The sequence below is a fragment of the Ochotona princeps genome, chromosome 8, assembly GCF_030435755.1.
Source record: "Ochotona princeps isolate mOchPri1 chromosome 8, mOchPri1.hap1, whole genome shotgun sequence".
NCBI classification, from domain to species: Eukaryota; Metazoa; Chordata; class Mammalia; order Lagomorpha; family Ochotonidae; genus Ochotona; species Ochotona princeps.
This window is the reverse complement of record NC_080839.1, coordinates 43,071,967-43,088,544: the sequence shown is the minus strand read 5'-3', so window position 1 is coordinate 43,088,544 and position 16,578 is coordinate 43,071,967. Positions and strand designations below refer to the sequence as shown.

Below are 16,578 nucleotides of genomic sequence, written 5' to 3'. Positions count from 1 at the left end.
CCGTGGAAGAGACACTCACTTTTAACCACCACGACTATAATCTGGGTTATAAACAACCTAATGAATGAGCGTCACCATGATCTTGACAAGCCCTGAGACAGATATTACATAGTACATCTAGTTGAGTTAAAAGGCGTGTTTAGCTGTATTTCAAACTCTTCTTCCTGTGTCACCACCTGCTATCAGAAATGGAAGTGCCAAATGTAGTAAAGTGAATGTAAGTACACACAGGCGGACTTGGCAGAAATACCTCAGGAAAGGTGCTGGACCTAAATTGGTTTTCTTTTTTTTAAGGTTTACTTTTAATATTGTGCATGCTCATGTGGGCCTGCAGTTAGGATGGGGAGGGTCAGATGAGAAGGAAGGTGAGTAGGACACAATTTCAGTCTTTTTTTTTCCCTCTTGTGTCTACAGAAGAGGAGGGGGAGTCAAACTACATCAGCACCCAGGGATGGGAGACAGTCCTTTGATGACATCCTAGTGGCCCCCAGTGTGGGGCAGAGTGTTCTGAGAGTGTTGCTTAAATGGTTTCCACAGCCCTGAGATGATGTTGGTTTCATTGCTCCAGAACTGTGAAAATCTTTCCAAGGTCTTCTGGTTGACAAAGTCCACCTTAGTGCATGAACACACCCAGGAACATGCTGCAAAGCTTGGCCAGGAGAGTGGTGCAACCGGTTCTGCTTTCCATCCTCTAATGTGGCAATTGGTGTTCCTTGCTGGCATAGATGAGCTGGCTGTCATATTCCCTATGTTCAGCAGTCTAGTCGGGATGACCAGCACAGGATCAGTTTCAGTCTGTCACCTGTGCCAGCCAGCACACATACCAGTGTCTGGCTTGGTCAGTTCTGCCTTAGCCCTATAGCTCGCATGAACCAACAGGTGCTACAGCCCAGGGACTTTAATTATCACATGCTCTCAGTGACTGAATTACAGACATTATCTGTGGTTGTTCCTTGCTGTTGCTTGATGGCTTCAGGGACTCTTAGATCTATTTAATTAATGTTTGTGGGATAACTTCAAAGAGTCATTTCTGAAATATCCACCTTGTAACAGGATTGAATATTTGAAATTTAGGATTATTATAAGCCAGATGCCATCCTTTTGTCCATTTCACATAGTATTTGTATCAAAAGTGACTACCTGTACATTAGGTATAAGTCCCACTGATTTATGGTTAAGTCACAAATCGCAACTGAAGAACTGTATACCACAATATCAGTTTCCACAAACAGCAAGGACTCAGGAATTTTTCTAAAGTATTTGCAATAAATACTTGAGTATGTTCTCACATTAGCGATTATCACCACTAAACTCAGTGATTATAGTCCAACATGGGGAAGAATCATTTCCTTTTTCTAGATAATTTTTTCAAAGATTTATTTCTACTTCAAAGACAGAGTTATAGAGAGAAGAAGACACAGAGAGAGAGAGAGAGAGAAATCTTGCATCCACTGGTTCACTCACCAAATAGACCCAGAGGCTAGAGCTGAGCTGGATGGAAGCCAGGAGCCAGGAGCTCCCTCCAGATCTCCCATGAAGGTGCAGAGACAAGGCTTTGGGCCATCCTCCACTGCTCTCGGGTCATCAGCAGAGAGCTGGATCAAAAGTGGAGCAGCCGGCACAGGAACAAGCACATATATGGAATACTAACCCTGCAGACAGAAGTTTGGCATACTGTGCCATGGTGCTGGCCACTAAATAATAATCTTTGGTAGCGAAACAAATTTTGAAACATTTATTTTAAAAAATAACCTTGTGATGAGTGCCTCCCATGTGCAATTCAAATGTAAGACTAGGTGTTTCATAAATGTCATCTCTTATCTTTGCAAGAGCATACAGGAGAGAGGTGTTGACTCCCTTCTACTCAAGTCAAAACATCAAAGTTCTTTAAATCACAACCAAAAAGCTTCTGACTCAACAGGATTTATAGTCTGGTCTAAAGAGATTGAGTATATTTAAACTTTGCCTTTTAGGTTGCATATGAGGAAAACTAAAGCATCAAGGTATGAAGAAAAATTCTAAAAACAAGAACTCCAGGGCTTCTGATATAGAAGTTAACTTCGTGAATGCTGAACAGGAAAGAAATGAGAGTCAAAAATAACTTTGTTGAACAGCTGCCTGTGGAAGTCACGCTTAAAATCTTCAGTCAGCTAGACATTCGGAGTTTGTGCAGGGCTTCCATGACGTGCAAGAGCTGGAATTATGTGATAAGAAAGAATGATTCCTTATGGAAATCCCACTGCTTGACCGTAAGAGCTGTGTGCCAAAGAGAAATAGATGACGACCTAGAAAATGGCTATTCCTGGAGGGTAAGTTTAATCCTTGCAGTGCATAGTGTTTTTAACATGCTGCAGGAGCAGATTTCAGTCCTCACTTGTGTTTGGAGGAAGTAGAATTGTATATGCAAAATAGTATGCTAAGTATGTTGACTTGGAAGTGGGTTAAAATTGAGCTACTGTTCTTCTGAGAACCATATTCTCCATCTATTCTCCCATCCATCCTTTTATATTTTTTAAAATCCTGAACTCAGGATTTCACTTCTGTTACTGAAGAAAAAGTGGCTACTTTGTTTTACTCTACCTTATCCAAAACTTATGGTAAATCCTGGCTCAATCTGTTTACCTGTACATATTCACATACATTTATTAATATATGTGTATATCAGTGTAAATGTTGTCTTCCCAGCTCTTTCCACCAGCTTCTCTAGTTCCAAACAAATTCAGTACTGACCACTACTACATTCTTTTTTAATGATGGTTTACCTCTTGCAGGTAATACTACTAAGGAATTACCAGAAGAGTAAAGTGAAACATGAATGGCTAAGTGGCAGATACAGCAACATATGTTCTCCAGTTAGCCTACCAGAGAAAATCATGTACCCCATGGATGCAGATACATGGGGGGAGATTCTAGAAGCAGAACTGGAAAGATAAGCAGAAAAAAAAAATCAGAAACAGATCTCCCAATTTGGAGAGTTTAAAATGACTCTGAGCTTGTTGTGTGAGGTTTACCTTAATCTGCTTATTTTCTGTCACCTTTTAATATTTAAAAGTGAAAATAGTATAATAGTAAAATTTTATTTTTCTTTTGCACTAAAGTAAAAATATTTTCTGATTTTATTGTAATGTGGAAATCATGAAGTGTTATTTTTACAAGAAATATTGATGGACTTGTTTCCGGATGCAGCATGTTTTGGTGTTAGTATGTCACAGGACTCTCAATGATAGAATTTGACTGGTATTTTCAACTTAATGATAGTTTGAAAGCTCGGGAAATCACTTGAAGAAACTGACTTTAAGATTCATTAACTGGTAGAAATAACCAGTCTCCTAGGAAAACCAACTAAATAAAATGAACATATTTCCATGACTAGTAAACTTATTTCAATAACTTTAAAATTTTCATTTCAGTGGACTTCAGATCGAATTGTCAAATAGTGAACATGTCCTAAAATTTGTTAAACCTGTGATTTAGTTTAAAATTAAATCTTTAGGCATAAAGCTTGTCCTATTACTTTCCTACAAACTGGGGGTTGCTTTCATGGGGCAGAAAATATATGGAAAGCTTTCAGAATAACGGCATCAGAAGTGCCATCCTGTTTGATGGTGGCTGAACCTTCCAACATCCTTATAGCGCCATCTAGTGTACTTCTCCTAGATACCAAGACAAAAGGACCAAGTTCCTTAGCTTCCATAGTGAAAAGAAAGAAAAGTAATATTTTTAAGAAACCTCAAAATAATTGTTTTTGTAAAGTTTAGGTGTGCAGAAAAATTTGTTTCTTTTAAAATCAAATTATATATGTCTCACTACAGTAGCTTTATCACTCTAAATCTCTGGTCAGCATCATAGTAAAAAGTGTCTAAAGTGTTTTAATTAGTTGAGGTTTTCTTCTTATAATTTGCTCCATAGAGGGGAAAAAAACAAGTTGGGATGAACTCAGTGTTTGTCAATTAGACAAATATCATAGAGATGCTCCACTATACAGATTCCCTTTGGTGGACAAGTGGGTGATTGTCTTCTACTGTTGTCTGTGTAGAGTTGGAAGAAGCCTTGAAAATCAGGCAGCCCAGTCTCCAGGGCTATTCAGTAATTTCCTCTGTAGGAACACCAACCATCCAGCCAGCTCAAATGCAGAATTTACAGTGATGGAATCTCCATCACGACACCAAACAGGCCTGTATTATTCTAGGGTTGCTGTGCTCTTTAGAAATTCCTCCTCATTGAACTGAAGATGACCTTTCTGTAACAGTTGCTTGGTTCTGCCCTCTACAACTGGACTTGTCCTGGCCTTCTCTATGATTACCTTTCAGGTGTTAAAGATGTCTAGCCCATCTCTTTCTGTGTCATGTTCTTAGTTCCTTCTGCTAACCAGAGTGTAATTTTTAGGTCCAGTAGCATTCTTCCTTCTGTGCGTGTTGACAAGGTATACCTGGAAAGGAAGGGATATTGATAATTTGTTTAAATAAGTGATGGTAAGAAAGCACTGTAAAGATTTTCAAAGTATAAAGAACATTAAAGCTATAAAGCATTCTACTGAATAGCATCTGTACAATAGTGTATAAGTACTTATGGTGTTCGTAGCTGCTATTTGTAGTGGATGTGGCTTATCTTTGTGCAGTCCCTTGTATTAATGGAGATCACCCTAATCCAGGGGAACCACCTTGCTCAGTCTTCCTCAGGCTGGTTATTTACAGTATCCCGCCTCCCCCAACTTCTGTATTTGGTTCAGGGCTGAGAACATGACCCAAACCAGCCTCCTCCATAAACTGCAAGAGAGAAGCCTTCTGCTCTTTGGTGATAAAACTGTTTTCCATCACATAGAGAAAGCAGAACCTATTAAGAGAATATGAAGCCAACAGAAGAAATTAACAGTTGCAGGGAGAGGCCTACTTGTAGTCAAGATCTTTCTTGCAGAGTTTCCAGGTCTGCTCACCCAAATTAAAATTCAGTTTTGGCATTTGTATTACAAGCCCCACCTTTGTGATTTCCTTTTCCTATAGTCCAAGTGTTATTATCCATAACTCACATTAGTATCTTAATTTTTATCCTTACAGCTGATAATTATATGTCCACATAGAAAGGATTCCTTGCCTCATCACTCATTCACTTCTTGAGCCACTGTAATCCTGCCTCACTCATGTGATTTAAACTTGTTATCCAAGTAACAAGAGACTTAATTACTAGATTCATTGGCTATATTTTAGTTGCTAATGTATTTCACATAAACATTCATTTCTTGAAACCTTCCTCTTAGGTTTGGGATTATAATCTCTTGGATTTTTCCTTTCCTGGTGTAACTAGTCTTCTCAGTTCCTTCTCACTTTTCCTCATCTGGTCTTTAAAGTTGATGATCCTCAAGGTTCAGGACATGGTCCTCTATATATTTTGGACATCCTGGGTGATCCCAGCTACTCTTCCCATGTCAGTCACCATTGCTGGTACTGATGACTTCCCATCTGTGTCTCAAGATCAGATCTTGCTAAACACATATGCCAGTCTGTCTAGCTAAATCATGAACTCTCGGATCAGGACTCATCATCTCACAAAGCTGGTTCTTCCTACAGACGCTAGATTTGCCACTACCCTGAGACAGTCACTGTTTATTCCTTTTTCCTGTCATTCTCTAGAGCCAAACAAGAGTCAATTCTTGCTGATTTTATCATTCACATATCTAAGTAGTATGACCCTTCTCTTTTTCTCTGCTTCATTACATGATTCTGATTTTTATTTGAAGTTTGGATTTTTACAATAACTATCAACCCCTAACCTAAACTCATTGCAATTAGCTAGAAAGCTTATCCCTAGCAAAGCCTGTGAGGCATTTAATGATGCAGTCTGTCCTGTATGTCTAGCCTTTCCTCTCATAGCTGTTCCTTATTGAAACTTTCAGCTGTGTCACACCAGACTATTTGTAGTTCTCTGAACATGAAAATTATCTCACTTCCCTGCCTTTCCATAGCATGTTTGATATCCCTATGCTGTTCTTTTCCACCAATAATTCCTTTCTTTCAAAATATTTTATAAAAGTTCATCATTCTGGCCTGGCAACCATCCCTAATAATCTGGATTAAGTGACCCTGGTAAGGTTCCTGTAGTACTTTGAGCATTCCACTGGCAAAGCCTTCATCCTGTATGAAATTGTCTATCTTATTTGTTTCTCTACCTCTTTAAGCCATGAACTTCTTAATGCAGGGACTGTTTTTTTATTTATTTTTGTGTTCCCCAAACTTAGTACATAGTAGATATTTCATAAACATCTGTTAAATTATTTATGTAATTATTTATTTTAACCCTACCATGAATGTATAATAAAAATAATTTACTGTATTGTTATGGACAAAATTTACTGAAATGTAATGTACAGTCCTTAAAAATATATGTGGTGTTGATCTTAGTTCTATTCTTCTCTAAAGCTGTAACAGGAAAATTGGAAACTAGAATTATAATGTCTTTTTAATAAACTCTTCAAAACAAACAATCCCAAAATATCACGGATTATTTTAACTTACTGGCTAACCCTAGTTAATTTTAAGCATTACCTGTGCAAGTTATATGAATGAATTTTAGAATTTTTAGTACTAAAACATTAAAATAACTTTACAATGTGTTATAAACTATGACTATAGCTTACACTGAAAGGATAACTTCAGAACTTAGTGTTGCATTGCATGATGTGGACTTCAAATGATCCATGTGTTTATCAGACCATTAGCATGTGTGAACATGAGTGGGCGGGCAGAATAGATGTAGGAAGTACACTTACTCTTAGATAAAAATAACATGCTGAGTACACCCACTGTGTAAAATAAGAAATATTACTAAGCAAAAATACTAGAGAACTTTTTTTTTTCATTTTATGACACGTTTCATAGGTTCTGGGATTCCCCCAACCCCTCCCCATTCCCTTCCCCCATACTGGATTCCTCCACATTGTTGCAGTAGTACAGTTCATGTCCAGTCATGGTTCTTTCATTACGAGCATGAACCATGCATAGAGTCCAGCTTCTCATTGTCTAGATGATTTCAACCATTTCCTTGGGAGACCATCCCTGGTCTGAAAGTAGAGCTGGCAGAATATCATCCCCCTCCAGTGAAATGCCACAACATAACATCAACAACAGTTTACAACATTATGGAGTTAACTAACATGGTACTGAGTGACCAATATGTTAGAAAATGCAAGTTCTTAACCACATCCTGTGACTACTTCATTGACATTTCAATTTTAGCTTATGTACAACCGGCTGCTATACACCTTAAAATGGTATAGGGTACTATTCAGCTGTCTCGTGTCTATTTTCATTTTTTATATTTAGCAGTTTATAGTATTGAAGCATAATTTTTACTGAACTTGGTGAATTTTAGGATAGTCCAAACCGGCTTATAACTCTAACAAGGCATATGTTAACAATTGAGGGGCAAAACAGTTTTAGAACTTCTAATGTATTTAAATTTGTAATCTGTTTAAGCTCTAGTATTTGTTTTAAAAAGTAAATTTAGAAACTTTGTTATTGTCTCCAGTTTGTAACCCAACATTAGACCAAGATATAAACATCAGTAAAAATCTGTAGGAATATAAACTTTGCAACTCAGAATATTTGAATATGTATGAGCCCAATTTGTTAAATATACTCCTAATTATTTGAATTTCACCTTTGCTTTGATGTTATACCATGTCTTCTCTCCAAGAAGGTATTTGAAATACCCTAATAAGGGTATTGGGAAGAATACACAAGGTGGAAGATCACATGTTTATATTTAGAGTTGAAAATAAAAAATGGATGAAGTGAACATAACAGATTAATTATAATAGCCAACATTCACTGAGTGCCTGTCCTGTGCCAGGCATCTTGTTCTCACTGTACCTCCACTTTATGATTCAGAAAACAAAGAGAATGAGCTGACCAGTTAAGTTTACCACCACATTCCAAAACCTGTAAGACTATGTGAAACATAGTAGTTACTCAATATATGTTTACTGAATGTATTTATAAACTGTTCATAAGGAAGAGCCAAGAATGTTCCTCCAAGGTTTTTTTTCTGAAAAAGCTTCAAACCAGGGCTTGGCATGATAACCTAGTGGCTGAATCCTCGCCTTGTATCCGCCGGGATCCCCTATGGGCACTGGTTCGTGTCCTGGCTGCTCCACTTCTCTTTCAGCTCCCTGCTTGTGGCCTGGGAAAGCAGTGAAGAACCGCCCAAAGCTTTGGGGCATCGGAGACCCAAAGAAACTCTTGACTCCTGGCTTCAGATCAGCTTCAGATCGGCTTCGGATCAGCTCAGCTCCAGCCATTGCAGCCACTTGGGGAGTGAGCCAGCAGATGGAAGATCTTTCTCTGTCTCTCCTTCTCTTTGTAAATCTGCCTTTCCAATAAAACTAAATAAATCTTAAAAAAAAAAAAGAAAGAAAAACTTCAAACTCATTTGGAAATAAGTTGCAAACATGATGACACTTTATACCTAAATACTTCAGCATGTATATCTTTTGACAGTAGGTGCACATTCTTGTGTGAAATTTGCCAAAACTTTTTGTTTAAAATTGATTTATCTATCAGTGTGAAAGAGCAACAAAAAGACAGGAACAGATTTTTCATCCCCTTAATTCACTTCTCAAAAACTTGCAACAGCCAAGTCTATGCCAGGCTTAAGCCAAGAGCCAGGAACTCTGTGTCTCCCATATAGGCAGTGGGGTCCCAAACACATGGGTCACTGCCTTCCCAGTCACATTAGCAGGAATTCGGGTCAGAAGCAGAACAGCCAGGATCCCAGCTGGCACTAGAGTATGGAATGCCTGCATCTCTAATGATGCATTAGTAATGCCTGCATCTCTAATAGTGCATCAACAATGGTTGCCTAGCCTGCTGCACACATCAGACCTAAGTCATCACATCTAAATCTTGTTATATTAATTCAATAATATCTAATTTACAATCATACTGTAATTCTTTGGCTCCCAAAGTATCTCTTACAGATTTGCTTAAAGTTCAGGCTGCAAACAAGCTTTACATGTGCATATGATTTTTATGTCCCCAATGTCTTTCAGCCAGAAACATTCTGCCTTTCATTTTGTTTTGCAAGATATTGGCAAGTGTTTAAGGATTGGAGCTAATTTATATGACAGAATATTGTGTAATTGGTATTCCTGATTTTCTTTTCATCACTTGATTCAATTACAACCTATTTAGCAGTTATGCTACATATGTGAAGTAATATTGCATCACATAAAGGCATGTAATATCTGATCTGTAGGAGATGGGATAACTAATTGGAGTGGTAATCACTAAATCTCTCCCCTTTTAGGACATTTCTCCATAGATCCAAGGTTCCTTTCTTCAGCAGTCCATTTCTTTGGCCAACTCTATGTTAAGTACTTTATAGAGATCATCTAACACGTGGCTGGTTTTCTCCACATGTTTGCCAAACACTGAAACTGCAGAACTAGAGAGTGTGAAGCTGTTAGAGACAAGAAGAGAAATTTCTGTGCAGTCTTGTTCTTCGATTGGCGTTGAGGGCCCAGCAGAAAGAAAGAACTTGATGAACCCAAGTTGGAATCCCTGACAGGTTCCAAGTAAAGAGCTCCAGCCTCAGTTCAGCCAAATCCCTGCTTTCCTGTAGGCATGCAGAGCTTCCTGCTTGCTGAGAACGGGGTGACTCCTCCCAGGTTCTCATATCCAATGTCTCCATTCAATGAAAGATTATTTGACATGCTAAAAAATAGAACTAAGTAATTGGAAATCATGAGAAGAAGAACAGATAATAGAAACAGAATCATAGGGATTTTAAAATAGCTATGATTCATGTTTTCAGGAAAATGAAAGGAGCAATAATGCAAATAAAAATAAGGACTTCTAGAAAATTAGAGAATGAAGAACTCAATGGAAATTCCAGGAATTAAAATATAGTAACAGAATTTAAAACAGTGTGTATATTTAATAGCAGAATAGAACACTTCAAAAAAAGCATATGTAAACTAAGACATTGAGCAATTGAAAAATGCTTAGGGGAACACATGGAGAATAAATGAATTTAAGAGGATTTAGAGATTATGAGACTGACTGCTAATGTCTGGTATATCCACATCAGCTTTCCAGAAGAGGTAAAGAGGAAAAGATGGCCTTCAAGTTTATTGGGACACTGAAAGATCTGGGAAAGTTCTCAAGCCTTTTGGGAAGGCCATGGAAACAGCAGAGAAGGAGGGCAGGGAATCCCAAGGCAGAAGCCAGAGATTGCCACAAAGGCTTTCTGCAGCATCACTGCTGGTGGGATCTGACCGAGGCAGGCGACAGCCCCAACTGTGCTGAGAACAGACTGCAAATCACAGTGGCAAATGGTGCAGTAAGAGAAGAAGCCACTCCCCCAAATGGAAAGAGTTATCTGGAGAGACACACCAGGAGTAGAAGATGGCATGCTCACATCTGCTGCCAAGCTGTGATTGCTTCCCCTGGATGCCAGCAAAAGAGGGAAGAAGGGAAAAGGAAGGAGGAATTCCACGTAGTGGTGACAGAATAAGAAGTAAAATGCAAGGGTTTCACGTAGGAACTTTACTTTGTAATGAACAGGTTCCAACTTTTGCATAAGACATACTAAAAAAAATTACTCCTTTTATCTGAAATTCAAATTTAACAGTTTCATATCCTACCTGGTGACCCTAAGCTCAAAAGACCTAGTCATGCACTGAACCTGAGCGAAGAAAGAATACGGTGGGTACTGTCAGTGGACAAGACTGATACAGTGTGTCTCACCCCAGTCCCAACTCCACTTTCCTCGAGGAACAGAAAATGGAAACTGATGAGAGGTGACCATGTATGGAAACACAGACTCTTCTGGGGCCTGCTTTACTGAGACTTCATTCAGCATGTCTCAGTTCCACCCCACTGTGGCAGACACAGGCTGTTCAGGGACTTTCTTCTAGAACCCAGGTTCTAGGGAGAATGTAGAATGGAAGTCTGTTTTGCCTTGAAATCCACAAACATATCCGGGGCTTTCAGTACTAGAGAGAGGTAGGGCAGGAGCTGCAGAGATGCCTCATGTAACTCTTTTTCTCTTCTCTAAATCCCTTTTTAAACATTTTATTATGGGAGAGTTTTGAACATATTGTCATTTAACACTCAGATTCACATTTCCCTGAGCCAAACACAGAAAAGTATATTTTCAAGCTTCTGAATGTGTGCCAGTTTAACAATCAAGTGTGTTTTTCTAATGATTATTAACTTTTTCAAATACCCAGTAAAGTCAAAAGAACGTCCTCTTTGTAAATTGAATTTGCATTTCTCTTGTCATAAAATGTATATGATTATGGACATTTGTATTTTTCTGCATGTATGAATCCTCATTTTTTCAATTTTTGAGTTATTTATAAATTAGGAAAGCTAACTCTGTTACCTAGATTGTAACTATACATCTCTCAGTTTGTTGTTTGTCTTTGGATTCTGCTTGTCGTGACTTTTTCTGGAGTTTCTATTAATGTCAACATTATTGATCTCTGCTGCTCCATCTGGCTGATTAGTATGGTTTAAAAGACATTCCTTACGCAAGATTATCAGCAAATTCATGTATGTTTTCTTCTAGAATGTGCAATGACTCATTTTTTCCACTGGAGCTTTTCCTAAAGTGTGATGTGTGTCCAGGATGCAAAATTATCTTGTTTCAATAGCTTTTTAGTTATCTTGAGATCATTTGCTAGTAAGTCTGTCTTTACCCAGTGATTTGCAGTGTCACCCTATTTGTAAGATCTATTCTATCCCCTTGGGTTTTCTTCCTGAACTTTGAATTGTGTATCCATTCTATCCATCTATTCATGAAACAATGTTCTACTTAGGACTTATTTGCATGGTACGTATTATCTCTCTTCCTTGATCCCTTTTCCCCCTTAATATTCCTACACCTGTGTGTGTGTGTGTGTGTGTGTGTGTGTGTGTATATATATATATATATATATATATATATATGTATTTGTTTTCATGGTGGACTTTGGAACCACAGTGTAGTCCCAGGAAAAATGCCTGTAATTTTATTTGGATAATGGCAAAGTAAAGCTAATTTAGGACCCAGTGCAATGGCTCAATTAGCTAATCCTCCCTCTGCAAGTGCCATGATCCCATATGGGTGCTGGCTTGTGTCCCAGCTGCTCCGCTTTGTGTCCAGCTCCTTGCTTATGGCCTGGGAAAGCAGTGGAGGAAGGTCCAAAGCCTTGGGATCCTGCACTACCTGGAAGACCTGGAAGAAGCTCCTGACTCTAAGCTTCTGATCAGCTCAGCTCTGGCTGTTATGGCAATTTTGGAAATGAACCAGCAGATGGGAGATCTCTCTCTGTTTCTCCTTTTCTCTTTGCAAATCTGCCTTTCCAATAAAAATAAATAAACCTTTGAAAATATAACATATCATTATGATGTCAAGTTATCCTATCCAATACCAAAAAATATTTTCATTTGCCTTTCAGGAATATTTAAAATTTTCTCATCAGATTTTTACTCATTTCTTTTTTTAATATTTATTTATTTCATTGCATTATGTGATACATTTTTTTTATGCACTGGAATTCCCCCCGCCCCTCCCCAAACCCTCCCTCCACAGCGGATTGCTCCACCTTGTTGCATTTCCATAGTTCAAATTCAGTTGACATTCTTTCATTGGAGGTTTTGACCAATCATAAAGTCCAACATCTTATTGTCCTGGTAAGTTCAATGGTTTCTTGGTGAGACCATCTCTGGTCTGAAGGTAGAACCAGCAGAGTATCATCCCAATCAATTAAAAGCCCAACATAATATTTCCAACCATTTACAACATTGTGGCATTAATTGACATGGTATTGAATAACCAATATGTTACTAGGGAAATGTATGTTCTCGACCACAACCTGTGACTTCCTCATAGACATCTCAATTTTGGTTTATATTCAACCATGTTCTATATACCTTAAAATGGCTTAGATTGCTATTCAGCTGTCTCTTGTCTATTTCAATGTTAGTATTTAGCATTTTATAGCATTGAAGCATGATTTTGCTGAACCTGGTTGTTTTTCGGGTAGTCTAACTCTATAACTTTAACAGGACAAATGTCAACAGTTTAGGTGAGCATGTTTAGGAGGGGTGTGCAGAGAAATCTTCAACACCCCAGTGAGGAGTAACTGATCTTTGTGTCCTACCCAGTGAGTTATAAGTGCATCCCGGCTGGCCGCTTCCTGTCTGTTTCTAAGCTTTCCTTGTTGTTCTCTGTCTATCTATTCTAGTTTGTTTGTTCATATGTTTGTTTGTTATGAGGGGTTTCTTGAGCGCTCCTGATGGTTATTACGAGAGGGGGTGGGGACCCAAAATTGGAACCAGGCAAGGACCAGAGAAAGCTCCTCTCCCTAGTCCCGAAGGAAGTTTACTGTTCTTCTGTTTCTGCGGACTGCTCAGGGATCCTGGTTGTCGTTCCGATGACCCTGGATCCTGCAAGGCAGGAATTGGGCTTCTTCCATCCCACACTGTAGGCCCAAATGGGTGTGGGTGACCTCAGAGTTCTTGGCCTCTGAAGGCACTCCTTTTCCCCCGTGGTCTCCTTGGCAGTAGGGATGTAGTCCTCGGTGGTCGTACTGATAGTCCTTGGTGAGGATCTAGGAGTCTTCAGGGTTGGGATACAAGCCTCCTCCTGTCCCCCTGCTCCACTCTGGGGTCCCCCCCTGCTCTATGCGTATGACCTCCTGTTAAGAGGTTGTTAGGATTGCTCCTGATTCCCCCCACATGTCTTTGTAGTTTTGCTATTGTCTAATGCTGACTCGAGTCTGCTGTCTATGAGTTACCAGTTATGATCCTGATGGGTTATACTTCCCTCGTCTTCCTCACACCTACTGGGGTGATGTAAGATTTCTCTGCTCTCCCTCCCCATTTCCAAGTATCATAGGGACTTACAAGTTTATTAGGTTTTACAATTCTTGATGTAGATCATAAGCAGTCTGACTCATATGGATTGTTGGTTCATTGGTTACTTCACAGAGATACAGGCTGTTTGGGGTTGAAATAATATTACTGTTTTCTGGATTGACATCATTTCATAACAGCCACATCAATCACAACAACAACAACAACATCAACAACAGAGTATAGCACCCTGATAAAATAATGCGCCTCTGAGTAACCAACACATGCTTAATTAAAAGGAAACACAGAAGTCTTTTGGGAAAAATGATGCCACTGTCTGCTTCATGAGCATGTGATGAATTCTACTAGTGGAAAGAGATTATTTGGGAGCAATCAGACTGACATAAAAACATTACCGCAGTCTTGTTCAGTCTGTCCTGCCTCTCATTAAACTCTGGAAATTACTGATGCATTTTGAAGCCCAACTCGACCCGACCAGCCCTCTACCCAGCCCAGATAAATACTGGCATATGCGTTTCTGTTTAGCAATCCCACCCCTATCTTGGTTTCGTGTTCATCAGAGGGGTAGTTACCTAGGAGGAAGATGCCCACTATTTCCCTACTAGGCCACTCGAGCTTCTGGGTCTTGATTTGGTTGGTAACTCAGTCTGGTTCTAATAGTTCTTATGGATACTCTCATCCAAACCTTCATGTCTCAGTCCCACTCTTGCCCTAGTGTTTATGTTTACTATTGCTGGGAATCACCGGAAATTCATCTCTGACCTACACAAAGGTTGGCTTTATTCAAGAGTGTCCCTGGGCAGCTTTTTCTGATCGTAAAAATTCTGTAGCTCGCTGCCGGGTGGCCAGCAGGCAGAGCCTGGCACCATTTGGTGCACTGGCCGCCCAAAGCCACGGACCCCCTCCCTGCCTTGCGGCGGTGGTCTTGACATGCTGAGTCCTTGTTCTCGGGTCTGGCCTGGTTGGGCCGCTCCCCCAGGGCCGCCCCTAGCCCTGGGGGGCAGCCAGCCACCTCTAGACCAGCCAAGGTTCCAGTCCCTCCCCCACTCACCCCACTTCTAGCTTATGGCCAAGGGGTGGAGCTAGCCCTCTAGCCCGGATCCGGAGGTTCCCTCATGGCGGGCTTACCCGGGGGGAAGCGGTAGCACTTGGGCCTGGGAAATAGCCAGGGACCCCCTCACTGCCTTGCGGCGGTGGTCTTGGCATGCTGTGTCCTCGTTCTCGGGTCCGGCCTGGCTGGGCCGCTCACCCAGGGCCGCCCTGAGCCCTGGGGGTTACTCATTTCTTCTTCTTTTTTTTTTTTTTTTTAAAGATTTATTTTATTTTTATTACAAAGTCAGATATACTGAGAGGAGGAGAGATAGAGAGGAAGTGGAGCTGCTGGGATTAGAACCAGCAGCCATATGGGATCAAGGCAAGGACCTTAGCCACTAGGCCACGCTGCCAAGCCCACTCATTTGTTCTTAAATGTTTTTTAAGTATGTAATATTTTCTTGTTGCTATTGCAAGAGAAATTTTTTGTTCTTTTATTTTCCTAGTAGCTATCATTTATACACATACATATTATAACCACACCCACACGATTTCTGTATAATAATTTTGTAGCCTACTAACATACTGAATTCTTTTGTACATATTACTGACACCAGTGATTGTGTTGGATCATCCAGATATATTGTCCTATCGATTGCAAATAGAGTTTTACTTGTTTACCAGTTCTTATGCCTCTGTTTTTTCCCTTGAATGAGTATATACACCAAGACTTCTAATATGACATTAAATAGTAATACAGCTAGTGAACATTTTTGCCTTGTTACTTGTCTTAATGTGAATGCTTCTGGTATTTCTCCATTGTAATATAGTCTCTATTGTCTCGTTCTATCTTTCTATTTTAGTCTCTATCTTTCTATCTATAGATAAACAGATATATACATAGATCCCTCTCCCCCTTTTTTCTATGTAATTCATTTCAAATACATGTATATATGTATATTAATATGAAATGTAAAGTCAGGTTAAGATAATGTCCATTAGCTTCTGTTTTATCTGATACCTTATAAATTTTAGGGATGAGTTCTGAATTTCATAAGGGGACTTTTTGGAATCTGTGATTTAAGTTACACAATTGGTACTTGAGAATTTTTATCAACAAATGTTGCATTATTACTCTCACCATAACAACAGCTCTTTAGGTTGTTAAAGTACATATATGTCTTCTTAGATCCAGAAAACCAACAGTGTTGAAATGGTATTTTACAACCTGGAAAAACTTGATAAACTGGCTGACTGCCTTCCTGAAAACAAAGACAACAATTCCTTGCATTGATTAACTACATTTTATGTAGCCATTTACTCACCAGTCGTGATGGGTGATTTTTAGCAGTATTATTTTAAAAATATCAAAATGGAGGCTGATGGAAATAAAGAGACTTGAGCAAGGCCAAACATCCTGTGTGTGTGTGGGGCGGGAAGACAGATCCCAGTCCACGGCTGGCTCTAAAAGGTCTCTGGCCACATTCGGCTGGTGAACTAAATGCCCATCGACTGCCAGCAGAGGGAGCCACATTTCTGTTGGAACCCAGAAAAAGCACTAGAGTTGGAATGGCAGTTCTTGTTCCAGACACTTCTGCTCTTTGGAAATTCTCAGATGTCAGGATTTTGAAAGTTACGAAAGTATCTACCTCATAGAACTGTTAGGAAATCAGTAGCCACACCCATC

The 16,578-nt window shown here is 39.5% G+C and overlaps 1 protein-coding gene and 1 long non-coding RNA gene across 2 annotated transcripts; one reads left to right on the top strand and one right to left on the bottom strand.

The window, feature by feature from the left end:
* Nucleotides 1-195: 195 nt before the first annotated feature.
* On the top strand, nucleotides 196-3,909 carry FBXO48 (F-box protein 48). The gene is given in 4 exon segments (XM_004580081.4): nucleotides 196-217; nucleotides 1,974-2,095; nucleotides 2,097-2,309; nucleotides 2,772-3,909. Coding segments are annotated over 3 exon segments (465 nt in total). The 5' UTR covers nucleotides 196-217; nucleotides 1,974-2,005; the 3' UTR covers nucleotides 2,934-3,909.
* A 300-nt stretch (nucleotides 3,910-4,209) lies between these two features.
* On the bottom strand, nucleotides 4,210-16,313 carry LOC131481002 (uncharacterized). Its single transcript, XR_009245975.1, has 2 exons — nucleotides 16,217-16,313; nucleotides 4,210-4,429 (listed from the first exon to the last, which is right to left on the bottom strand). It is a non-coding gene; the product is annotated as an uncharacterized LOC131481002 (long non-coding RNA).
* Between the last annotated feature and the right edge of the window lie 265 nt (nucleotides 16,314-16,578).